This window comes from Sorex fumeus, unplaced genomic scaffold, assembly GCF_029834395.1.
Source record: "Sorex fumeus unplaced genomic scaffold, SorFum_2.1 ptg000098l, whole genome shotgun sequence".
In the NCBI taxonomy this organism is placed as follows: Eukaryota; Metazoa; Chordata; class Mammalia; order Eulipotyphla; family Soricidae; genus Sorex; species Sorex fumeus.
In genome coordinates, this window is record NW_026606155.1 from 76,725,675 (window position 1) to 76,753,216 (window position 27,542).

Here is a 27,542-nt window from a genome sequence, read left to right on the forward strand (position 1 = left end):
TTGAGTCTTTGTTTGCTTGAGTTTTACCATCACCTCCATTTCCCCATTAGTAATTATTTGTTAAGATATTTTTTACACATGTCTGTAAACTTAAGAGATGGGTAGAGCATAGAAGGTGCTTGTTCAGAAAAGGTGAAAGACCTGCAGTCTCTATTACTTAGTTGGTTTGAAGCTAAATTTCTCTGACGTGGTGTGTCAGCTTAAGCAGTTTGTTAGATGAGGCTATGACCTTTATTTGTATGTGGTCTCAGTATGTATTGTGCAAGGACTAGCTCCCGGCTCGTCTTATTTTTCTGTCCCAATCCTAGAACTGACCATTTCTCTAAGGATGTACAGCTTTTTGCCCCACCACCCCCAGGGTTTGCAGTGCTTTTCCAGTCATCTCTGAAGATAGTTTGACAGATCCATTGTATCTGCCACTGCAGACACTGAAAAGATCTTTGACCTTGTCATATACATGTGTGTAGTAAGATGTGTGTGATGTGTTGGCCAAGAGCCCTACGCCCTGTGCTCTCACTCCATCCAGGAACTCTGTTCTTGTAAATTTTTTTTTTCTTTTTGGGTCACACCTGATGATGCACCAGGGTTACTCTTGGCTCATGCACCCAGGAATTACTCCTGGCGGTGCTTGGGGGGACCATATGAAATGCTGGAAATCGAACCCAGGTTGGCTGTGTGCAAGGCAAACACCCTACCTGTTGTGCTATTGCTCCAGCCCTGTTCTTGCAGACTCTTGCTGACTTGTCTATGGCATGGCTTTAGGACCACTAGGCACAGGAAGGAATTTTCCTTTTTCCCCCATTAACCTTGAACTGCTGTGGATAAACCTGATGTTTATGCTGTGGATATGTTTAAACCTGATGCTGTGGATAAACCTGGTCTGGGGATTGTGTAGGTAAGACTTATCTTGCTGGCGACCATGATGGGTCTGTTGGGATAAGACCCTCATTCCCGTCCCTCTCCCCTTCCCTTTCTGTCCTCCACGGATATCTCTGCACAAGCCTTTCTAGAACGCTTTCTCTTTAGGACAGAGCACCCTTGAGACAATTTCTTCTCTCCTTGTCAGAATAGTGATAACGGCAGTGTGTTTCTCTTAGGGGAGGACTTTGAGTTTCCAGCTTTGTCAGTCAAGGTCGCTTGTACAGAAATGCCAGAGCGGGAGCTCATTTCCTACTGGGCTCTAAGCTGTTTTAGGCATGTTCCTCATTAGAGTTTCTATTACAATTTTAAATTCACAGCCCTCATTAGAGAAAAACAATACTAGAATTTAATTTGGACTTCCCCTGTGGAAGGATATTCGGACACTCACTGGCAGAGATCTAGAGAAGGTAGAATTGGATTAAGCATTGCTTTAAATTCCTGTGAATGAGAGAGAAACGGACTCACACTTGTTTAAAAGATAAGGTGCCCGCAGTGTTAGCAGTATTAACTCTGAGGGAATTTCACAACTCTAGAGTCTGTCAGGCTCCTTATGCTGTGGCCCTCAGTGCCTGAGCTGTCTCTGCTTCTTTTGTGAATCTTGTCCATGGGGTTTGCATTTCCCTTGTGGGTAGGGTACTCTGACAAAATCCACCTTTTTCTAATATAGGGTAAGAAGCATTCTCCTCTCCTTAGGCTCTTTGCTGCCCTTTCTTTTAATTAAAATGGTCTCCCTAATGTTGGAAGAGCTTCTGAAAGGTCACAGTTTGAAAGAGCTACAGATGATATGTATTCTGTGCTTTCTGGGGAGAAAATGGTATCTTGAATCCCTGCCTCTGAAAGGTGCATTTTCATTTTCTTTCTTGATTTTTGGTGAATGCTGTGAAGGTGGGAAGGAAGGGGTTTTTGGGTTAATATGTAGTAGCCATGAGGTCATCCAGCTGCTGGCTAACGAACAGGAGAGTGCAGTTCAGACAGAAAATAGGGTGTCAATTGAGCACCCTGCAAATGTCACACACTGTGTGGATGAAGTGGACTTCAGAATTAATGCATTTCCTAATTGTCATGGCGAATAATTCCATTTCATTTCCTCTACAAAACTTTGTACTTGGAATCTCTAAACCTGATCTTTGCAGTAGTTGTTTGATTTCTCTGGACTTGTAAGGGAGTGGCTGTCAAGAATATGGTTTCCTCAGTATGAAACTAATATCCAACACCAGGGAAAATGGACCAGGAGGACTGGTCAGTGATTGGTCACTGGTGTGGGAGTTGGAGGGTAATTAAGATAGAGGAGGATCCATTATGACAGTATTAGTTAGAAATGATCATTCTGGACAAGAACTGAGTGTTGAAAGCAGGTAAAAGGATATAGATGATAACCTTTCAGCATTTGTATCACAAACCATAATGAGAGAAAGAAAGAAAGAGAGAGAGAGGAGAGGTGCCTGCCGTAGAAGCATACAGGATTGGGGGGGTGTGGCTTGAAAGGGTGGGAGGGAAACTGGGGACACTGGTGCTGAAAATTACGCTGGTGAAGGGACGGATGTTGGATGTCGGAACATTGTATGACTGATACTCAATCATGAACAATCTTGTAATGCTCTATCTCACAGTGATTCAATAAAAAGAGTGGTTTCCATTTCTCTGTTAATTTTGTGTAAATGCTCTTGACAGTAAAGAAAATATTGTAATATAAAAAAATATTCATCAGGGGTTGGAGCCATGGTACAATGGGTAGGACATTTGTCTTGCATGTAGCCAAACCAGATTTGAATCCCAGCATCCCATTTGGTTCCCTGAACCCACCTGGAGTAATTCCTGAGTGCAGCTGAGTGAGCAAACACAAAAAAATTCATCAGTCACCAAGGAGAGATCATGCATCATACACAATTCTGTTCATCAGGGAAGACATGAAAAGGAGGATAGGGCCATAGTCAGCAGGTAAGGTGCTTCTCTTGAATCAACTCGGGTTCGATCCCTGGCACCCCACACAGTTGCCTGAGCACTGCCAGGAGTGGTTCCTGAGTGCAGAGGCAGGAGTCATGAGTCCACATATTGGTTGCTGTGCAGGTGTAAGGCTGTAGCATTTGATTTAAAGCTAAAGAACTCCATGGAGCTGGGAATACAGGGAAAGAATGATGTGTATTTTCCAGGACTCGATTTGGTTAATTTGGTTAACAAAGGTAGTTGTTTTTTCATGTCTCTCATTTTTGTCAAGTTCTTGGAAACAAAACAACACTTAGGAGAAAGAGATGAGAACTTATAGAAAGGAAAGGGATAGTGAATCCTGTCATTGAATTTGTGGGCTGATTTATCATTTTTTTTAATACTCTTAGATTCTTTTTATTTGGTTTGTTGTTGCACGTACCAATGTTTCGAAGTCTGTCCAGTCTTGGATAGCTGTTCACTTTCATCTTCACCCCTAAAAACTGAAGGTGGAATTTCTGGCTACATATTTAAAATTGGAATCATGCAACAAAGCATTTTTCGATGCTTCATGAAATTTATTATGTTTATCCTTAGAGTAACTTTGTGTGGAATTTGACTTTGGTCTGTTGTTCCAGGTTTTCATGTGACAGCAGTTTTCCCAAACAAGATGCTTGTAAGGAAGGCTTTTTAGATTTCATGCCTCTCCAGCTGCCTCTTGTTTTGTCCTTTTTTTGGGTGCTGGGATCTGATCCGGGGCCACACATATGCCTGGCAGGTGAAGTGACTCTCGAGTTACTTTTCTAGTCCCCATGTTTTTCTTTCTCTAAACTTGTTTACTCTGGACCTCTGGGGGTTTTGAACACTGATTGTTCCTAGCCTGGAAGTGTTTCTGTGCTGATTCTCCTGGAGCTGGAATGGCTTTCCAGGAGGAAAGAGTGACTGTTCCCTTACATGAGACTCCTCTCAGGACTTGTGTTTGGATGAACACCTTCCCGCAGCCTGACACAACTTCCTCCTACTCTCCGTGCCTCACACGACTGGTCCTGTGAATATTCCCATCTCTCTTTTTCCACCACTGCTGGTGCTTTTTCTGTGCTCCCAAGGGTTTGTGAATGCACAGAGGCTTTATATTACAGTGCTTTCAGGCCAGCTTCTCTGATATCCCTGCAGGATTGAGTTCTTATCAGTCCTGGTATGTATCAAAAAGGCTGCAGCTTTTTCCCTCTTTTCTTTTTGTGTTTCCTGTACCTAACCTGGTGCCTCCTCGCTCTCCAAAACAACTCAAGAAATGCTTCCTTCATAAATGTTGGCAATTGAGTGTAAGACATAAAAGCAGTCCTCTTCAGACAGATTGGAGGATAGACAGATGGAAAGAAAAGTGCCACTTCATGCTCTATTTAAAGAAAGAACTGTGTTCTGAGAAGAAACTATAAAGGTAACTTAAAAAAAAAAGTTGTTGTGGGGCCAGAGGTTGCTCAACCGGGTGGATTGTATGCTTTGCATGAGGGAGGCCTGGATTCAGTCTCTGGCGCCTGCTGCAGAGTCTCTGAGCACCATCAGGAGACACCTCCATGCATAACCCGGCATAGCCCCTAAGCACTATTGTGTATGGCCCCCAATCCAAAACAAAAAATCCCCCCAAAATTGTTGGGGCCACCTATACCCTACCTTGGGTGCCACTGGGGCTAACCCTGGGGATAGAACACAGTAGTAGAACTCTGTCACTTGAATCACATCCCTGGTACCTCTGAATCACATCCCTGGTACCTCTGAAGGTAACTTTAAAATTTTCACTGAGGACCTCTATAGGTAATTTAAAAATATTCAAAATTTATGATGAGAGCTAGTAGCATGAGTCACCTTGCATCTGCCAAACCCTTCTTGTTGTGACAAAGGTTGTGGATAGTTTAATCCTGAGCAGCAGTAAGGAGGAAGAAAGGGAAAATCTGTGCATGTGGTGGCAGCAGTAGCGCTGATCTGGATGGAGATCATGACACAGGCCAATGTGGCCTAGACTGGCCTCTCTAATCTTGCTTTATTTTTATTTATTTGGATTTTTTTTTGGTCACACCCAGTGATGCTCAGGGGTTACTCCTGGCTCTTAGGAATTATTTAAGAATTACTCCTGGCGGTACACAGGGGGACCATATGGGATATGGGGATCGAACCCGGGTCGGCTGTGTGCAAGGAAGATGCCCTACCTGTTATACTATCGTCTTAATACCTCTCTAATTTTGCTTTAGGGGTGGAGGTCTGGGCCAGGGATTTATAGGCTCCTTCTTGTTCAGTAGTATTTTGGGGAGACCCTAAGCAGTACTTTGGGGGCTCTAGATGCCACTTGATTTGACTGGATGGGCCTAACAGTTTGGTGTTGATCCCAGGCTCTCCCTGGTTTTAGTTTAGAAATTTCTGTCTTTTTTACTTTGTAATTGTTTTTTGAGCCTGTGCTCAAGGCTTACTCCTCACTGGGATAACTCCTGGCATAGCACTGGAGACCAACCAGGGTGCAAGGGATCGAACATGTGGGCTGCATGCAAGGAAGCATCCTACCTACTGTACTATCTCTCTGGCCCCCTAGTAATTCTTGTTAAGTGGGTTGTCTCCCTTTGATGAGTTGAAAGTTTGGGGAATGTCTTAAAGTTGAAGTATCAATGGTTATTTTAATAATTTTTGATTTTTGTGGAAGGTGATGCTATTGAGATCTGAGGCAGAGCACTGCACAATCACTTGAGCATCCCTATGTGCCAAAAACAAAAAAACAAACAAAAAACCCAACAAAATAAAAACCCATAAAACAAAACAAAAAAGTTAGTAACCAAGGAAACCAGACTTGTGCTGGTGGGTAGAAGAGATGAAAATTTTATTGAACGTTGTGAACACCTCAAACCAAGCATTGCGATCCCAGGGAAAGTGAAACAGAGAACTGGATGCACCTCAACTCCTGTTTCCCCCGTATTTTTGTTTTTGGTCCATGCTTGGCAATGCTCAGGGTTGCTCCTGGCTTTGCACTTGGGAGTCACTCCTGGTGGTTCTTGGGGGACCATATGGGATGCCAAGAATCGAACCCAGGTCAGCCAGAACCCAGGTCAGTCTTGTGGAAGGCAAACGCCCTACATTCTTTGGCCCCTAACAAAGAAGTTTTGATCAGAAGGTCTCTTAGATGCATCTCTAGTTGAGTGTGTGTCTCTCTTCACCAGATTAGCAAAGTAAAACAGGTTTCTTAGATCATAACCATACAAAGAAGCATATGTCCTCATTATAGCTCCATACAGAGCTGACTTCAGTAAAAAAGGAGTTGACATTAATCTCATTGATAGAATTTTACTGGGAGCTGAGCCTTGCAAGGTTGATTAATATCAATCCAAGTAGTGAAAAAGGTTCTAAAACCTTTCCAGCCTGAGTTTTCATATGAAGCTCCAGATGTGAGGCCTGTCATTGAAACTGATTCTGTGGCTATTTCCTCCTTTCTATAGGACTTTATGGAACTACTTTTTAAAACCACCAATAAGTTCCATAAAAGGTATTCCACTTTTACTCTAAAAGCAGTTCTCATTTTACTCTAATTTTCCAAACCACCCTTAAATTGTGGAAGCATAAAATTCTCCAGCTGTTTATGGTAAGCTAGTCCTGCCCTGTGTGCCACCAGTGAAGGAGGTTATCTTTCCATGCCAGCATATAACTGGTGCTTGGAAACAGAATAGCCCTGATGTGAAAGATGGAAGGACTTGGGGTGCAGGGAAGTTCTGTGGCCCTGCCTGGCGAGTTCTTTAGGGACTGATTCATCATTTCCTCAGTCTTAGATCTCTCTCTCTGCTTCTAAGGGAAGGAAAGGAAAAGAGCTGCATCTAATTCCTTTGCTAGAGAAACAGTTAAATATAGTCTGGGTCACAGTTTTGTTTGGGGGGGGGGTGCACACTCAGCAGTCTCAGGGGTTATTCTTGGTTCTGCATTCAGGAATTACTCTTGGGATTGCTTGGGGGACCATATGGGATGCTAATGGATCTACATCCACTGTGAGCAAGACCCTTACCTGCTGTACTATCTTCAGCTCCTACACTCACTAGTGGAAACATCATTTGTAGGCCTTAATATTAAGTGTAGAGCAGTATAATTTTAGTTTTTCAGATCTGGGGATTGAAACTAAGGCCTCACTTAGGCAAAGCTGGTGCTCTTCCTCCAGGTCCATATGTAATTTTTGGGGAAAAGAAAGGGTTTCCCAAACAGTTGTCAGGAGACCCAGGACATTTCCAGAAGATACCTGAACCCCAGGTATCTCTCTGGGATGATGATGTGACGCCACTTGGGATCTGTTGTGGAAGCATCTGGCCATGCTCTGGACCCCATTAGTAATCCAAAAAAAGTTATTTTGTTCCTCTCCCAGGGTTGCTTAGCAGCTACTTCCCTTGTAGTGCTCTGGAGTTGCTTCTGGTGGTACTGGGGCCGGGCGGAGGGGGGAAGGGGACCATTGGTGCCAGAGATCTAATGCTAGCCTCTAATATACAAAGCATACATTTCCTTGACCCCAGTTATTGCTTTTTTTGCCCAAATGATACAAAAGATAAAAATAATCTTAATAGAGGCTGGTGAGGTAATATAGCAGGGGAAGTGCTTATCTTACAGGTGCCCTACTTGGGTTCGATCCCCAGCATCCCATATATAATTCTCCCCAAGTACTACCAGGAATAATTCTTCAATGCAGAGCCAGGAGTAACCCCTGAGCATTGCTAGGTGTGACCTGGCCAAAACAAGCAAATTCTTACTGGTGTTATGAAGATGTAAGTTGGCAATTAGATTATTAATTGATGATTAGTGATATTTGAGAATTTGATAACATTAAAATATGTAAAGTAGGTTAAATTAATGCAGTTTTCTAATTATACACATAAAATTTTTTGGTGAATATTATTTCTTAAATATTTAAGTTTGTTTTCAGTGACATTTAAGACTTTCAGTGTGTTCTGTTAGATATTTTCCTGTTTCATTGGCTTTGTTCAGTGACAGCATTATTTTGTGAGGAATGTAGGTCTTTAAATTTTTTTTGGGGGGGTGGGTGGAGAGTAGTACAGTGGGTAGGGTTTTTACCTTACATATGGCCCACTGAGGTTCGATCCCTGGCATCCCTGAGAACTGCCAGAAGTAATTCCTGAAGTGTGAAGCTGGGAGTAACCTCTGAGCATTGCCAGGTATGACCCAAAAAATCAAAAAAAAATTATTTTTAATTAATCACCATGAAATGACAAAGTTATTTATGATTGGGTTTCAGGCATGCAATTTTTTTTTCTTTTTTTTCTTTTTGGTCACACCCAGCAATGTACAGGGGTTACTCCTGGTATTGCTCAGGAAACCATATGGGATGCTGGAAATCAAATTCTAGTAGGCCACATAGATGCCCTACGTGCTGTACTATCAGACCAGCCCCTCAGGCGTGCAATGTTACAACACCAGTCCCTTCATCAGTGTCCACTTACCTCTACCAATTTCCTCCAACCCCATTTGATTCCCATCCACTAGTCTGCTTCTACAGAGGCTCTTTTTAAATATGTGTTGTGTGTATGTATATATATATATGTATAGTTATATGTGTATATATACATATAATATCTATAATTTTTTGCACTTGTCTATAATTTTTTTGCACTGTGATTTACTATATTGTTACTGATACAGTTTCATAGTAACACTTTACCCCTTTCAGCACCACCTCGTCCCCCCAGTTGAACTTCCCTCCACCATTTGCCTTCTCCCTGTCCTATCCCCCAGCCCCTCTATTGAATACCAGTTCTCATGTTCTTTGTTTCCACTGTATTGGGTAGTTGTTATTCCACCATTATGTTTCCTTATATTCCCACATATGAGAGAGATCAGTTTGTGTTGGTCTTTCTCCCTCCCTTTCTCCCTGATTTCACTCAGCATGTTACTCTCCAGGTCCCTCCATTTAACAGCAAATTTCGTAACTTTTTTTTATGGCTGAGTAATAATTCTATTGTGTTTATCTACCATAATTTCTTTATTCAGTCATTTATTCCTGAACAACTGGGTTCTTTGCAGATTTTGGCTATTGTGTATAGAGCTGCAAGAACATAGTGGTGCAAATGTCTTTTCTCCGTTTTGTTATAGGGCCCTTGGGGCATATTTCGAGAAGTGGAGTTGCTGGGTCAAGGGAATGTAGGTCTTAATAAAATCCTTGTGAGAGACTGTTTTCAACATCCTTACTAGGTTCAAAAGGAAAGTCTTTTCTCTGTCCCTGTACTCCAAATGGAACGTAGACCTTCAAAAGCTAGGTTCCTGAGTATAAAAGACTTTAAATAGGATCTTGCCTGGTTATGTTTCATTAATAACTTCAAAAAAAGTTTGGTTTTCTTTGCTTTTTTCTTTTCTTTTTTTTTTTTTCTGGAGGGGCTATTCTGGTTGGTGCTCATAGCTTAATTACTGAGCTCAGGCTTCATTCCTGGCAGGTTCAGGGGACCATATGTGGTGCCAGGGATTGAACTCAGGTCAGCTGTGTGTGAGATACCGTTGTACCATCTCTTCAACTCAGTGTCTCAAATTTTACCAGCTTGTCTGAGGTGGTGAATGTGTGGTGCCAGGATTCAAACTTGGGTCCCTGAGCATGCAAAGCATATGCTCCTGATTGCTGAACTATCCCTGGCCCATTTCACCCCACCTTTTAAAAGTTGTTTTCATAGGACTGGGCTGGAGAGGTCGTACAGTAGGTAGTGTACTTGCCTTGCACAGAGCTGATCTGGTCCCCAGAGCACTACTGGGAGTAATCTGAGTGCAGAGACAGGAGTAAGTCCTGAGCACTTGCTGGGTATGTGTTTTTGATATGCCCTCCCACCCCCCACCAAAAAAAAAAAGTCATAGTGATTCTTCCAAGGATTACCAGATATATTTGTACCTATCAGAACCTGCTTCAGATTTATTTGAACTCAATTTCAATGAGATAGAGAAGCATTACTGTAATAGAACTGTTTCCTTTTTTTCTTTTAGCTGTCACATTGTTCAGTGTGTTATAACACCAGTAATGCGCTGTCCTACTTATTACCATAATTTTATATCTTTTAGAGAGCATGACAGGATAAAGAATAAGCATATATTTATAGCTATTGCTAGCCTTGTATTTGTAGTTTTCTTCATTTGTTTCTGTGTATTTGAGTCCCTATATTCAGAATTTTCTAACAGTTTTGCTCCCACTCACCTCCTTTATATTCTGTTCTAAAATATACAGATATGATTATGTACACATTGAATTCTGTTTTCTGGAAGATTTAAAAATAAGTTTATGGGGTGGCACCCTGTCAGATATGATTTGTAATTATTTTCTTCCATTCCTTAGATTGCCTTTTTATTTTGTCGATGGTTTCTTTTGCTTACGCGGAAGCTTTTCAGTTTGATATAGTCTCACTTGTTTATTTTTGCTTTTGTTGACAAATCCCAAAAAGCATCACCAAGCCTAAAATGAATAAGTTACTCCCTATGTTTTCTGTATTTGGTGGGTTCAGGTCTTGCTTTTTTTTTTTTTTGATATGGCATGAGGATCTGAGTTTTGTCTTTTGTATGTGGCTCTCCAGTTTTCCTAGATTTATTTAAATGGCATACCTTTGCCCCATTTGTATGGTTTTGGCTACTTTTCCATAATGCAACTGGCCACACATATATGGGATTATTTGGTGCTTTGTTCTAGTCCATTAATCTCTATCTGTTTCATTTTTCAGGGGAGGGGTGAAGTCCAGAGGGCTCTGGAGTCCAGAGGCCCCACCAGCAATTCTTTTTATTTTATTTTTTATTAGTGAAACACCATGAGATACAAATTTTTGTGCTTGGATTTCAGTTATACAATGATTGAATACCCATCCCACCACCAGTGCCCATTCTCCACCCCTACCAATCCCAGTATCCCTCCCACCCCCCATCCTTCATCCCACTCTGCCTCTGTGGCAGGGCACTCCCTTTTGTTCTCTCCTTTTGGGTGCTGTGGTTTGCAGAAGAGGCATTGGGTGGCAATCATATTCAGTCTAGAGTCTACTTTCAGCATGCATCTCCTGTCCTGGGCAGATCTTCCCAGCACCCTTTATTTGGTACTCACTTCTCCATCTGAGCTGCCTTTATCCCTAGAGTGTGTGGCTGGCCTTGAAGCCATGGAGTGAACCTCCTGGTATTTATCACAGCTGTTCTTGGGTGTTAGTCTCTTATTTTGTTACTTTATGTTACCCAGATGAATGCAACCTTTCTATGTCTGTCCTCTTTCTGGCTCATTTCGCTTAGCATGATATTTTCCATGTAGTACCACTTGTATGTAAATTTCATGACTTCATCTTTTCTAACAGCTACATAGTACTCCATTGTGTAGATGTACCAAAGTTTCTTTAACTTTGGTCATCTGTTCTCGGTCATTCAGGTTTTTTCCAGATTCTAGCTATTGTAAAGAGTGCTGCAATGAACAAACAAGTGCAGATGTCACTTTGACTATACTTTTTTGCCTCTCCGGGGTATATTCCCAGGAGTGGTATTCCCACCAGCAATTCTTGGCCAGGTAGACAGAGGTTCAGTGCAAGGACCAGAGAATGCGCTGCTGCTCAGGCCCTGGGCCACTTGCTCAGGGGCCATCAGGGCCACACCCGGTGGTGCTGGGAGTCTCTATGACTATCTGATAATGCTTGATGCTAGGAGACGATGTGATGCTGGGAATTGAAGTTGCATCCTAGGCATGAGCCCTAACCATTTTGCTACCTCCCAGCCCTTATGTCTCTGTTTTAATGCCAGTGCTGTACTGTTCCGATGATAATACTTTGCAGTCAAGGAGTCTGATGCAACCAGCTTCATTCTTTTTTCTCAAAGTTGCTATGGCTATTTGGGCCCCATCCAGGTTTTGTGGTCCCATAAAAGTTTCAGGATTCCTACAACATATGCCATTGTATGAAGATTACATTGAGCTAGAATTACTTTGGGTAGTGTAGACATCTTAATTTTTTTTTATCTTTAAGCATGGACATTTTTTGGTATATTTTTTTCTTTATTTTTTTTCTTACAGTTTTCAATGTACACAAGACCAATTTTTAAAATAATGATGGCTTTTCTGTTTATAATCACAGTTTTTGTATTGTTTACATCAATATTTTCTTATTTGTTCTGCCCTTTTTCTTTGGGGCTTTGTCAATTTTATTTTATTTTATTATTATTATTTTTTTGGGTCACACCTGGCGATGCACAGGGGTTACTCCTGGCTCTGCACTCAGGAGTTACTCCTGGCGGTGCTTAGGGGACCATATGGGATGCTGGGAATCGAACCCGGGTCGGCCGCGTGCAAGGCAAACGCCCTACCCGCTTTGCTATCTCTCCAGCCCCCATCGATTTTATTTTATCGCATATTTTTTTTTGTTTGATTTGGGCCACACCTGGCAGTGCTTAGAGCTCACTTGGCAGTGAGCTCAGGAGATCATATGTGCTGCCAGGGACTGAACCCCAATTGGCTGCATGCAAAGCAAGTGACTTAACTCTTATACTATCTTTTTGTCACCTGTCCTGTATTTTTACAAATGAATGAAACATGAATTTTTTTGACCCCTTTTATTTAGTTATTTTGGATTTGGGGGTCCACGTGGCCATGGTTAGGGTTTCCTCAGTACTCAGAAGGATCATGTGGTCCTGTGGGTCAAACTTGGGACTCCTGCTTGCAGGGCATGCATTTCAGCCCATTGACCTATCTCTTTTCTCCTTAAACATAAAGATGCCCCTTTTTCTAACTTAGAGCAAATATCTCATAAACTTCATTCCTTCTTAATATCCTCTTGTGACTGAGGCTAATGCCCACTCTTGTCTCTGCAGTAGGTGGGGTAATGAGATCCTTACTTAGTGATTCTTCTGAATTAGAGATTAGTGAGTCATTCAGCTTTGTGAAGCCCAACGTATTATAGACACTTTGTAAATATTAAATGATGATGATGGTAGGGCCAGTAATTCTGTCTGGGTCTCTTGTTTCCCATTTAAGTGCTTGTTTCTTTGTTAATAGTTGCTCAGCAGTTTCAGAGCCTGTCTCCTTCAAATCAAGCTAATAATTTTGCAAAGGTTTATGTTTTTACCATGTATAATAGCTTTATTCAGAAGTTTCATAACTGGAGAAGCCATTCTGAACTTTGTTTACCCAGTGGGGGAACAAAAGAATATTGAATTTTCCTAGCTTAATTCTGTTAGCATTTTCAGCTGTGGTTGTCTTTCAAATTCTCCTCAGTTACAAAGCTGTTTTCCTTGTCTTTTTGGGGGGGCTACACCTGGTGGTGCTCAGGGCTTATTCTTGGCTCTGTTCTTAGGCATCACTCCTGGTGGGCTCAGGGAATCATATGGAGTGTTAAGGATGGAACCCAGTTTGGCTGTGTGCAAGGCAAATACCCTATCTGCTGTACTATCGCTCTGTCCCCACAAAGCTGTTTCCTTGAATGTCCATAGTGTTTGATCTTTCTGTAGAAGAGCTCTTCAGTCTTTTAATCTGCCAGCATCTTTTAGTTATGAGGAACTTATGGGGCTGGCACAAATCCTTTAGGCCTCAGAAAGCCTTTGTAATCCTTAGGTTATACCGTCAGTTGCCATTTTATTGTGCTCTCAAGGAGGCTATAATGTTTGGGGGATGGAAGTCATCTTGGAAGGTTAATAACTTCATTTCATGAAAGGGTGTGAAGTTTGATTCAAGTAAGGGGTTTTGATTGTGGTTATGTTTGTTCAGTCAATGGGAAAATAGAAATTTGTAGTGAACTAAAAGAACACTGCACAATTTCCTAGCCACAAAAAAGAAAACATCTGTACATTGGGTAGCTCAGACTTTATCATCTACATTTAGTGGTTAACCTTAGCATTGCTCATGATGGTCTAGCCATTTGTCATATTATTTTATGTGATGTAGCAGAAGGGTCAGAGTACCATATAAGAAGACGGTCCTGCATTCTGTGCGTACTGGTGTTTTTGATAAATCAGTGTGAAGAAATAGAGATTTGGGCCAGAGAGGTGGTGCAAAGCTTAAGTTTTACATGTAGGACCCCCTGGTTTGATCCCTGATACTACGAATTCTTTGAACATAGCAGGGAGTGACCCCTGAGTACTGCCCCCAAACTGAAAAATAAAGCAAAACAAGAATAAAACAAAAGGGAGGGAGAAGAGGGAAGAGAAGGGAGAGAGGGAGGGGGAGAGCGGGAGTGGGAGAGAGGGAGAGAACATCTAGCCTGTATGTGTCGGATCCTGATTCTGTCCCTGCCATCACCAGTGATAACCCATGAGCACATAGCCAGTAGAAAGCCCTGAGCATAACTATAGCTTAAAATCCCCCCAAAACAAAACAAAACCACCCCCAGCCCCTTGTAACCCCCTCCCCCTGACAAAGACAAATGAATAAAAAAAGAGATTATGCTTGACTCAAAGAGAGTTGGGAAATAAATCTTGAGATATAATGAATGGTCTTGAATTGTCAAATTGGATTTGACAAACCAGCATAATGGAAATGTTAGATCAGGGAAAATAGGAAGTACTATGAATGTTATGGAAATTTACTGAAATAGGTGGAGGTATAAAATCTAGTTTGCAAAATTTGGTATGAAACTATCAGGTTATGGGGTCAGAGAGATACTAAGGCTTAAGGTGCTTGCTTTGCACTGTACATAACTGGCCCCAGTTCTATCTCTGGCATCTCATATGATCCCCTGATCCTCAGGAGTGATCCCTGAGCACAGAGCCAGGAGTAAGTCCTGAGCCATGCTAGGTGTGGCTCAGACCTGCTCCTCCCCTTTGAATCTGGTTATTACAACAAGTATATGTAAAAATGTATGTAGAAAAAAAACTGGAATATATTCACAAAAAGTAGCACTGTCCTCGCTTTGTTCATTGATTTGCTAGAGCGGACACCAATAATGTCTCTATTGTGAGACTTGTTGTTACTGTTTTTGGCATATTGAATACCCACAGGGAGCTTGCCAGACTCTGCCGTGTGGGCGGGATACTCTTGGTAGCTTTCTGGGCTCTTTGAGAGGGATAGAGGAATCGAACCCAGGTTGGCCACATGCAAGGCAAACGACCACTCCATATACTTTATTCACAAAAAGTACATGTAAAAATATACATAGAGAAGGATTTGGGAATATATTCACTAAGGTGTAAATACTGGTACTCTCTGGGTGATCAGAACGTAGTGGAGTTGATTTTGTTGGTCTCTCCCTCCTAATTTTCTGCAAATACACATGTGCTGTTTTTGTGTTGTTGACAAAAAACTTATTTTAGAAAGTCTATACAAATTTATCTGTACAGACGTCTTGGTTTAGTACATTTCACAAATATTTTTCTTGATAAGGATTTTATATATATATATATATATATATAATAGGATAATATAATGAATTTCCATACACTTAACATCCAGCTTTAGCAGTTAACCATTATGCCAGTCTAATTTTTTCCCCTTCCAAGTCATTGCTCTCCACTATTAACCTTTCTTTCTTTCTTTCTTTCCTTCCTTCCTTCCTTCCTTCCTTCCTTCCTTCCTTCCTTCCTTCCTTCCTTCCTTCCTTTCTCTTTGCTTTTTGGGTCACTCCTGGCTCTGCACTCAGGATTCATTCCTGGCGGTGCTCAGGGGGCCATATGGGGTGCTGGGAATTGAACCTGGGTCAGCCGTGTGCAAGGCAAATGCCCTACCCGCTGTGCTATTGCTCCAGCCCCCATATTAACATTTCTTTTTTGCAGTGCGGGGGATTGAATCATGCATGTTCTCTAACATTGGGCCACATCTCCATCTTTCCATCTATTCTGAAGTCAATATTATATGCCATATCTTTCTATTCATAAATATTTTAAGTTATTTAAAAATCAGTATGTTGAAAAATATCACAGTATTGACTTCACATTAAATAACAAGTAAAACGTCATATTTTCTTCTGTTTGGGCAATACCCAGCTTTGCTCAGGGCTTAGTCCTGGCTCTGTGCTCAGGGATCATTCTTGGCAGGGTTCAGGGGACCATATAGGGTACTAAGGTTTCCCAGGTTGGTCACAAGCAAGGCAGGCCTCCTACCCACTGTACTATCGCTCCAGTCCTACTTCTTTCCTCCTCACTCATATCTCCCTCCTTGCAATTTATTTGACAAAGAAACTAGGTCCTTTATCTCTTATAATTTCTCAGATAGCTTTCTAATGCCCACCCATAAACTTTTCTAGAACATCAGTGAGAAGATTTCCCATTAAAAGTATATAAAATATGTTCATGGAATGTGAAAACTGTAAACTGAAGGACTTGATTTCCCTCCTAAAGTCCTTTCAGTGTAAGACGATTACTGATCATTTCAACCGGATGAAAGGAAGATTGAAATAGGATGCACTGGGGATAGACTTTAGAGATGTCAGTCACACAAGTTTCTAGGTGAGAACTTCTCAGATTTCTTATTTCAAAGCTAAATGGGAAGTTTACTCTGAGTGTAGTACTGTACATTTCGATAATAGGGGATTCTTCTGAAATGCCATTCCTAGGGAGTGTGGCCTGTGAATTTGCTCTTTATTGTGATACCTATGCACTATTTTTTGGTTTTATTGTACCACCCAGTCTAAGGTCAAGATTGCAACTGTCTGCTTATTGATTTGTCTCTAATGGTTGCAGGTTGAAGATGACAGTGATGCAGAAACCTATGGAGAAGAGAATGATGAACATGGAAATTATTCTAAAAGAAAAGTAGTTTCTAACTGGGATCGATATCAAGATATTGAAAAAGAGGTCGATAATGAAGGTGGAGAGTCCCAGAGAGGAACAGATTTTAGTGTTCTCCTCAGCTCTGCAGGTATGAATTCCAACTGCATGCATACTGCTTGGCGCTTTGAAAGTGGCAGACATTTATGTTCTTTTTGCAATCGCATTTAATTAATTAACAATTCGTCCTTGGTTCTTTTTAAAATTAAAAAAAAAAGTCCAAGTAAAGAACAATGGCTTGCAAGGGAAAAAATGACCTTTAAATGAAAGTTAGTATTTCCATGTACTAATGTAGAATGACTTAAGTTCTGATAAAATGGTTAAGAGGCTTTTTAGAAATGAAAAATGCTAAACTCTACCTCTCTAATTTGAATAGTCTGAATAGTATTTTCTCTCTTTTTTTTTAAAGTGAAGAGAAATAAGTACTTATATTAAACTAAAATTTTCCAAAATCTCTAGAATGTATATATTTCTTCTTTTATAGTCAGGAAGATGTATGTAGTATATGTGTACTTAAAACTAGAACTGTGTGCAACTTACCATCAAAACTTGTCTGCCTTGCTTTTGGAAGGTTTTCTGTTAATAAAGCAAAAATATAGAACAAACTGAAAACAGCCCCAAAGCTAGCTCATTTCTTTTATGACCAGCTTGGTTAAGATTATTTTCCCCTTGAGTGCAGCTGTGTGAAGTTAGAGAGACTAGCACAGGAAATGATGGAGCAGGACTGGGGTACGTGGTGGCTACTTCTTGCTGACCTGTGGTGTAAGAATTTTTATGTTTATTACTACTTTGAATAATTTGAATAATTAGGGTCTGGAGCCATCCCTGCAGCGAGCTGCTTGGTTCCAAGATTCATTTTTTTCCTTCTGAGTCACATCTGGTGATGCACAGGGGTTACTCCTTACTTTGCACTCAGGAATTACTCCTGGCGGTGCTCGGGGGGACCATATGGGATGCTGAGAATCGAACCCAGGTTGGCCGCTTGCAAGGCAAATGCCCTACCTACTATTCTATCACTGCAGCTGGCGTGATAGCACAGCAGGTAGGGAGTTTACCTTGCATGCAGCTGACCCAGGTTCGATTCCTCCTCTCAAAGAGCCCAGCAAGCTACTGAGAGTATCCCACCTGCACGGCAGAGCCTGGCAAGCTCCCCATGGCATATTCGATGTTCCAAAAACAGTAACAAGTCTCACAATGGAGACATTACTGGTGCCCGCTTGAACAAATCGATGGACAACGGGAGGACAGTGCTATAGTACTTACTATTTTAATTTTTAAATTATTTTTATTTTTAAAATTTTATTTTTATTGGTATAAGAATTTTTATAAAAATGGAGGCTAGATTAGTGCTTTTTCAGGGTGAGAGATTGGAGCTGAGAAGGGCCATCTGGTCGTAAGAGTAACTTGAAGGATCCTTGTGATGCTCTACTTTTCAATATCTTGACCCTGGTGATGGTTGTATAAACATATGCAAGTGACAAAAATTGTTTAGAAATGCACACAACCAGTGAGGATAAATGAACCAGGGAAATGCATACAAGACTGGAGTGTATCTGTTAGCATCCTATGAGTGATGTTATACTATGGTTTCATAAAGTATTGTCATTTTGGGAAAAGGACCAAGTATATTGGAGAGCTCTCTATTATTCCTGTTTTGGGGCAGGTGGAAGGAACACCTTGTAATGCTCAGGGGTTACTCCTGGCCCTGCACTCAGGAATTACTCCTGGCAGTACTCAGGGAACCATATGGGATTCTGGGGATTGAACCCGGTTTGACCATGTGCAAGGCAAACACCCTACCTGCTTTCCTATCGCTCTGGCCCCCTGCTCTCCATTATTTCTTAACAACTGTATGTGGATCTACAATAGCTCCTATAAAATACCAATGCCAGGTTCAAAAAAGTTAAAGAATAAAGATTTGAAAGGTAGAGAAGGAAAATGAAAGCATGTTTTATAGTTTGTTTTGAATTCTTTCTCTCCCCATTTTTTTTTAATGTTCCTGCTGCATTCTACCTTTCTTTTTTTCTCACCTGCCTGTATTTTTGAATACCTTTGCAGGCTAAAAATCACCCAGTAATGGGTTCTCCTTCCAACTTAATACAGTAAACCTTTTGAGCAGAGGAGAGAGAGTTTCAGTGGAAGAGCACATTCAATACTTTGTCATGTTCTGTTTACATCTAGCAAAACCACTTGAGGGCAGGTTGTGCTGATGACTTCCAACTCATTGGCTGATCGTGGACTTACAACTCATTTCTCTTTGCTAAGCAGCTTCTGTTTTCCCTTGTTAACCACTTTTTGGCAAAGTATGGGGTTGTAAAGCACTTTACTTCACAGTGTGGCGGGGGGGGGGGGGTCAAATGTGGTGTTAATAGTTACTTTAAGTTCTTATCAGCCGTTTTGCTAAAAGATTTGGGGGAAAAATTGAGATGGTGTAAAAAATTAAAAGGTTGACTCTCTTTGAATTTAATTGAACATATTGTGTAGCTAGCGATTAGAATGGTATTTGGCAATAAATGTAGGACATAAATGTTTGAAAGCAAGTCAAATTTCTAGTCCAACCAGGCAAGTACACCTGCTGGCTTATGAGCTAGGTTATTTAAGCATTTTATTTAAAGCTTAAAGCTCGGCATGCTTGAGGTCTCATGCATTTTTCTTATTGTCTGTCTGTTTGCCTTCTCATCTCTCCTCAAGTGACTTTAAAAAGAATATTAGGAGATCACAACTGTCATGTTTCTCTAACTGTGCTTATGTTTCATCCCACTTTGCTGCTGATTTATCATTTCCTTTTTATGATTCCAGAAGCCCATGAAAAGCTGCTATACTAACTTCATATTTGTTGCAGTTGACTTACTTAGTCTTTTGGACCAGGGGCTACCCTTTCAGGGCTGTGTACTGGGGGCTGAACACAGGGTTCCCACATGCAGCCTTTTCAGCCGTCTCTTCCTGTCTCTGTTGGTGGACTTTTAGAGGTCAGGTGCATATTGTAATAACATACTGAGGATGTTCTCTCGGTAGGCTGGTTGTAGTTCATGGAATGATTCTGATTTTTAAATTTTGGTTTTGGGCCACAGTTGACAGTGCGCAGGGGCTTACTCCTGCTTCTACACTCAGGGATCACTCCTGGTGGACTTGGAACCATATGAGGTGCCGGAACTGGAACCTGGGCTGGGAGTGTGCAAGGCAGGTGTCATACCTGATGCACGGTACTTAGGTTTCTTGCAGTGTTTGCTTAGTGCAATAGATTTAGGAGTGCATATAACTCTTCAGAATAGAATTTTTTATTTTTTTTTTTTGGGTAAATCTTCACAGGTGGAATAGCTAGATCATTTGGAATTTCAGTTTTTTTTTTTTGTTTTTTTTGCTTTTTGGGTCACACCTGGCAATGCACAGGGATGTTACTCCTGGCTTTGCACTCAGGAATTACTCCTGGCGGTGCTCAGGGAACTATATGGGATGCTGGGAATTGAACCCGGGTCGACCGTGTGCAAGGCAAATACCCTACCCACTGTGCTATCGCTCCAGCCCCTGGAATTTCAATTTTTAAATGTTTGATGGTGCTTAGAGGCTACTCCAGACTTGGTGCTTAGGGGATCTTGTGATACCAGGGTTGAATGTGGACCTCCTGCAGGCCAAGCAGGCTCACAGTTCCCATCTAAAATTTGCAAGAAATTTCCTCCATACTGCTTTCCATAGTGGCTGCACTAATTTATATCCCTAGTTGTTTCTTGTCTTTGGGTTAATAACCATTCTCAGATGTGAAGTGATAGCACATTATTTTAGGGAAGTGCTGCATTTTCCTAGTGATGATGGGAATTTTATTATATGCCTCTTTTTCATCTATATGTCTTTGGAGAAGTGTCTGTTGAGAACGTTGGTTTTATTTTTAAGATCTGATTGTTTTTTAACCGAGTTAATGAGTTCTTGGTAATTTTGAAATCAACCCTTGTGCATGGATTATGTGCAGATATTTCTTTCATTCAGTAGGTTTTCATTTTGATATGTTTCTTTGACTGTGCAGGAGACTTTTAGTTTGATGTTATCCCGCTTGTTTACTATTTTACTTTTGTGTCCCTTCCTTTTGAGGTCCAGTCTCCAAACACACCTTTAAGGCTGATGTTAAGGAGTATAACACCTGTTTGCTTCTTTGTATTTTTATGGCTTTAGGTCTCCCATTTACTTTTCTCTTTTCTCTTTCTCCCCTTCTCCTTCCCTCTATTTTCTCTAGCCTCTCCTCCCTTTCATCCTACTTCCTCCTTGGAGCCCTGGGCCCCACAAACGCAGTCTGTGCTCACCACCTTCCTGACCCTAAGTTTTTAACACATATTGAATTGATTTTTATTAATGGTGTTAGTGGTCAAGTTTCATTCTTTGCATATGGCTGTCCAGTCCCGCCACCCCCCCCCCCCCCCAACATTGTACATAGTTTTGAAGCCACACCCAGAGGAACTTGGGGCTTACTCCTGGCTCTGTGCTCAGGGGACTGTATGCAGTGCTGGAGATGGACCTGGGGTCTATTGCATGCTATGCAAACACCCCTATACTGTCTCTCCAGTGCCTCTAACACCATTTTTTTCTCTTTTTTTCTTTTCCTTCTTTTTTTTTTTTTAATTAGTGAAACACCATGAGGCACAGTTGTAGACTTACAAATTTTTGTGCTTGGATTTCAATTATACAGTGATCAAATACCCATCCCCCTACCAGTGCCCCACGTTGGGCGCCAGTTGCGGGGGGGGGGGGGGGCGCCAGACCACTCTCCGGCCTGCGGAGGTGGCCCTAGGATCCGTAGGTGCTGGGAAGGACCGACCGAATGAACACGAGACACAAGAGACAGAATGCAGCTCAGAAACAGAAAAAGGCACAGACAGTATTGGGGGAAATCAGGGAATATATTCATTCGTGAGGCAGCTACACAGAAGGTCATGCCCAAATATGGTTAGGGAGGTTTGTTACACAAAGGGCCATGTCTGTATGATTTATAGGCATCACATACTAGGCAAGAGATAGTTACTTCTTGTTATCACCATACCTCAAGGTAACCATACCTAGCACTGGCCTTGCCTGTTGCAAGTCACATGGCACAGGCTGTGCCTGTTGCAGGTCACGTAGCACAGGCACTTAGGCCTTGGTCAGTTAAAGGGCCAGCTTCCCACATCTCCCCCTTCCTTTATTATAAAAGACGCCAGCTAGGGGGAGCATTGACTGGGCCCCTCCTAAATATCCAGAATACCTCTGTTTTGCGGAGGGGAGGAGAGTAGACAACAAAGTCTCCAATGGAGACGTTACTGGGCCCACTCGAGCAAATCGACGATCAACGGGAGGGCCTTTACCTTTACCTTTTTTAATATATTTTTATTTATTTTATTTTTTAATTTTTATTAATGAAACACCATGAGGTACAGTTGTAGACTTACAAATTTTTGTGCTCGGGTTTCAGTTATACAATGATCGAGTACCCATCCCTCCACCAGTGCCCATTTTCCACCACCACAGGTTCCAGTATCCCTCCCACCCCCACCCCCCCATCCCACCCTGCCTCTGTGGCAGGGCATTCCCTTTTGTTCTCTCTCTCCTTTTGGGTGTTGTGGTTTGCAAAAGAGGCCTTAAGTGGCAATCTTGTTTGGTCTATAGTCTACTTTCAGCATGCTTCTCCCATCCTGGGAGGATCCTCCCAACACCCTTTATTTGGTGCTCCCTTTTCCCCTAGCATGTATGACTGGCCTCCAAGCCATGGAGCAAACCTCCTGGTACTAATCTCAGCCACACTTGGATGTTAGTCTCCTATTTTGTTACTTTATGTTTCCCAGATAAATGTAATCTTTCTATGTCTGTCCCTCTCTTTCTGACTCATTTCGCTTAACATGATACTTTCCATGTAGTACCACTTGTGTGTAAATTTCATGATTTCTTCTTTTCTAACAGTTACATAGTACTCCATTGTGTAAATGTACCAAAGTTTCTTTAATCAGCCATCTGTTCTTGGGCACTCAGTTTTTTTCCCAGATTCTGGCTATTGTAAAGAGTGCTGCAATGAACAAACAAGTGCAGATGTCACTTCGACTATACTTTTTTTGCCTCTCTGGGATATATTCCCAGGAGTGGTATTGCTGGTTCAAATGGGAGCTCAATTTCTAATTTTTGGAGAATCGTCCATACTGTTTTCCAAAAGGACTGAACCAGTCGGCATTCCCACCATCAATGAAGGAGGGTCCCTTTCTCGCCACATCTGTGCCAACACAGGTTGCTTTTGTTCTTTTGGATGTAACACCATTTATTAAGTAGACTTTCCTTGCTCCTTATATGCTCTGGATTTGTTGTCATAAATCAGTTGTCTTTATGTGTGGTTTTATTTCTGTTTTCAATTCCCACAGCCTATACTTCAAAATTAAACTTTTACTGTTCCACCTGCCCACTCCAAGAAATAGAAGGGTAATTGTATTAGCTCTTATTGATTAATCTCTTTTTCTTTTTTATATGATGTTAGTTTCTACTAATATCTCCTATTATAAATGCAATTTAATGAAAGAACCTTCCCTTTGATACTTGAATCAGTAGAAAGGACACAAATAGCTCATTTATTTATTTAATTATTTATTCATTTAAATTTTTTTTTTAATTAGTGAAACACCATGAGGTACAGTTATAGACTTATAAATTTTTGTGCTTGGGTTTCAGTTATACAATGACAAATAGCTCATTTAAAAAAGGTTTAAAAATTTGGATAATGAAACAAAGATAGGCAACCCCCATAAAATATCCTTTCTTTTCAGCCAGGTATGTGGCTGAGTGATGGAATTCCTTTCTCACATGTGCCAAGCCCTGAGTTTTGTTCCCAGAATCATTTCACGTGGCCATGTTGCCCACTGGTGGGGCAATCATTACTGTGAGCACCCCAAATTAGTGTGCACCCCTCCAAACACTGCAACAAGTGCAACTTTTGACCTGTCTCAACAAACCAAAAATATCTATAGTTTCTTATAGCACATTGAGTGAGCCTACTACCCATCCCCCACATTTGTAAAGATAACAGCAGCTGAGAATCTTGTGCTTTTTTTTTTTCCTTTTTGGGTCACACCCAGTGATGCACAGGGGTTACTCCTGGCTCTGCACTCAGAATTACTCCTGGCGGTGCTCAGGGGACCATATGGGATGCTGGGAATCGAACCTGGGTTGGCCGCATGCAAGGCAAATGCCCTACCCACTGTGCTATCATGCCAGCCCCAAAGCTGAGGATCTTAAATTGTGTTTGCATGTTAGTAATCTCTTATACAAGGGCTTAATGGCTCCGGGGTGAGATACAACAATCTTCACACACTTTCCTCTAAGGGTATTTTTGGGATTATTTTTAGTGGATAATTTATAACAAGCAATACAAAATAAATTATTTAGGACCTGCCTTTGGGGCAGGTTTGGGTGGTGGTGGAAAACTTCAAAATAATGGTGGTGGAAAGGTGGTGGGATTGGTGTTGGAATATTGAATGTGATAAATTATTGTGAACAAATTTATAAATATAAAATTAAGATAAAAAAATTAAAATAAACTGTGTTTACAGTTCACTAGTCCAGCTTTGTCATTTTCATTGATCACAACCCACTTTCATTTGCTTGCCTTGAAACTGGACTTTCCTTTTAGCACACCCAGCCTGGGCAGCTTTAATTCCTTCTTTTTCTTTAAAATGGTGACCTTTTGATTTCTGTTTGTTTAGGGATCTTGTTGATCCTTCATTTTGTTCACACCCGCCCCTGCCCCTCAGTACTTCTCCCCGCCCCCCCCCCCCCCGTACTTCCCACATCCCTTATTTGTTTCTTCATTGTCAGCGTCCATTATTGGCTTCTTTGACTTTAGCCTGTGAAGCTTTAGCTTTCGCTTTAATTAGAATTATTCCCTCTTTTGCTTCTTGGATGAAGTCTATGCATTTTATTTCCTCAGTATTTGAGAAAATGTAGTTGTGGCTCTTCTGAACAAGTTTGAGCATCTGTCATCTAAAGATTTCAACAAGCATCCATATTTTTTGGTAGAGATGTCATTAAGCATTTATTGCCCCTCTTTTTCTTTTCTTCTTAGCTTATACTTAATTTTTCCTTCTTTTTCTGCAAAGTAATCTTCCTTGGAAAGCAACTGAAAGTCTGTGTCTTTATGCTGTTGGCCAGGGGTCTATTAACTTCTTAGCAAAACCAGACACTGCAAATATTGATCCCTTAAATGCGGTGTAATGCCTTTTTTCATTAGAATATTTTGTGCTTGACCTTTATCTTATAATCTTCCTTTTATATTACTGAAGGTTTTTACCAGTTGGGAATCTTTCATACAAAAGATATGTTTTCACACAATTTTTTTATATTCATTAGTCATTAGAGACATTTTAGGATCAGAGAGAGGGTTGTATGGAGAACATTTGATTTTAACTTAATCTTTGTTTATTTTCATGAGTTTTGTCTTTTACTTGCTCAATCTATTATGTCAAAGTCTATTGTTAGGTAGTTCAATTTGTTGAATTTTTATCTCCAGAGGCACTATGCTTATATCCAGTTTAATTTGCCCCTTTAAAAATTTCTCTTTTGGTTAAAGAAACTTTGGTACATCTACACGAAGGAGTACTATGTAGCTTTTAGAAAGGATGAAGTTGTGAAATTTACATACAAGTAGTACTACATGGAAAGTATCATGCTAAGTGAAATGAGTCAGAAAGAGAGGGACAGACATAGAAAGATTGCACTCATCTGGGGAACATAAGGTAACAAAATAGGAGACTAAAACCCAAAAATAGCCGAATAAGTACCAGGAGGTTTGCTCCATGGCCTAGAGGCCAGCCTCACATGCTAGGGGAAAAGGCAGCTCAGATAGAGAAGGGAGCACCAAATAAAGGGTGTTGGGAGGATCCTCCCAGGATGGGAGATGCACGCTGAAAGTAGACTATAGACCGAACATGATTGCCACTCAATACCTCTTTTGCAAACCACAGCACCCAAAAGGAGAGAGAGGGCAAAAGGGAATGCCCTGCCACAGAGGCGGGGTGGGATGGGGGGATAAGGGGTGGGTGGGATACTGGGATCACTGGGGGTGGAGAATGCACACTGGTGGAGGGAGGGATGGGTACTCGATCATTGTATAACTGAAACCCAAGCACAAAAAACTGTAAGTCTACAACTGTATCTTATGGTGTTTCGCTAATAAAAAAAAATAATAAAAATAATTTGTCTCTTGGCAGTTGATGATTTGATGTCAAATTTTGGTTCCAGAGCAGCCGATTTTTATGGTCACATATTTAGCTGTTGTGGCTATCTGTTTTTGACTTGATTCTGGGGCCACGCCTGGAAGTGCTCAGGGCTTACCATGGCTCTCTCAGGGATAACTCCTGGCTGACTCAGGCGGCCATACATGATTAGGGGATGGAACCTGGGTCAGCAGTGTGCAGGGCAAGTCTCTTACCTGCTGTTCTATCTCTTAAGCCCCTGGTGTTACTGTCTTTCCAGAACCACTAACAATGACCACAGCATCTCAAGTTAAGTTTAACTGAGTGTTTATTTGGATAGTAAATTTAGAATTTTCTTACAGAAGATGTATTAGAGTACATCTGTGAATCTTTTTGGATTTTACCCTTCCTCCCTCCCTCCCTCCCTCCCTCCCTCCCTCCCTCCCTCCCTCCCCCTGGTAATAATCTGGTGCTATTCTTGGTTTGGTGTTTGGGAGTTACTCCTGCCAGTGCTCAGGGGAACATGCTGTGTGAGGTTCAGACCTGGGTTTCCTGCATGCAGATCATGTGATCAGCCCTTTGAGCTATCTTCCAGTCTCATGATGAAAGGAAAAGAAAAGAAAAACTATGACTGAAATTTGGTTCAGTGATAGAGTGCTTATCTTGCATGTGTGAGGCCCTGTGTTCTATTCCTGGCACTACAAAAACAAAACTCTTTTGAGACCAGAATGATAGTACAGCAGTTAAAACATTTGCCTTGCATGCAGCTGACCTGGCTTTGATTCTTGGAACTCTATAGGGTCTGCTGAGTGATCACTGAGCACCGTTAGATGTGCGCCCCCCCCCCATCTCTGCTACTGCATATGGTGCCCTGTGCACTGCAAGGAGTGATCACTGAGTACAGAGTCCTGAGAATTTCTGGGTGTGACCATCACCCTCACAACAAACAGTTTGACTAGATATACTCTCCATAAATGTAATGAGAGGAAAGTGACATATTCAAAATGAGACCATTATTATGGAGCTTCCATTAAAATTTCCAGGGATGGTACTGGCACATGTAATTGGATTATAAAACACAATGGTCAATGATGATCTGTTTTGATTCTGGGAACTGAGCCCAGGCTTCATACATGCATGGCCTATCTGTACCCTACCATTGAAATACATCCTTGGTTCCTTTTTTCTCTTTTACTAATTCCTTTCATATCATTTGCTGACCTGTTCCATGTTAACAAATACAGAAGTGATGTAGGGAGCTTGAAAGATGATGAAAAACAGGAAAAGAGGATCTGGATGAATGACGAGCTTATGCTAAAAAGCAGACTGAGGAGAGTTTTATTTGTTTACTTTGTTTGATTTTGGGCCACCTTGGCCATGCTCAAGGGTTGTTCTTGGCTCCGTACTCAGGAATCGCTCCTGGAAGTGCTGGGGTGCCAGGGATAGAACCTGGGTAGGCTGCATGCAAGGCAGGCACCTTCCCTGCTGTACTATCTCTCTGGCCGTGCAGAGAGTTTTAATATTATATGTCTTCCAAGTCTTAAAGGTAATAGAAAAATGCAAATGTGTTTAACTAAAATGCAAGAGATTTAGGTTATCTGTTTCCTGTGCATTTGGTATGTCAGATGCTAATTTGACATCTAGAGGAGGATAGGAAACATTGTGATTGGAAATCTTTCAATTCTTTTTCATTGTGATTTCAAATCTTTCAAACAAAGGGTTTGTGTAGTGAAGAAGTTGTCTTTAGAGGTTGGGAGACAGCGCAGTGGCTATAGCATTGCCTTGTGACTGGAA

General features: G+C 41.3%; 1 protein-coding gene across 1 annotated transcript in view; it reads left to right on the forward strand.

Annotated features, from left to right (window-relative positions):
• Positions 1–27,542, forward strand: part of AVEN (apoptosis and caspase activation inhibitor) — a 191,048-nt gene that overhangs the window by 22,465 nt on the left and 141,041 nt on the right. The window contains exon 3 of the mRNA XM_056133962.1: positions 16,471–16,648. Coding sequence (XP_055989937.1) covers positions 16,471–16,648 — 178 coding nt within the window. The remainder of the gene's footprint in view (positions 1–16,470; positions 16,649–27,542) is intronic.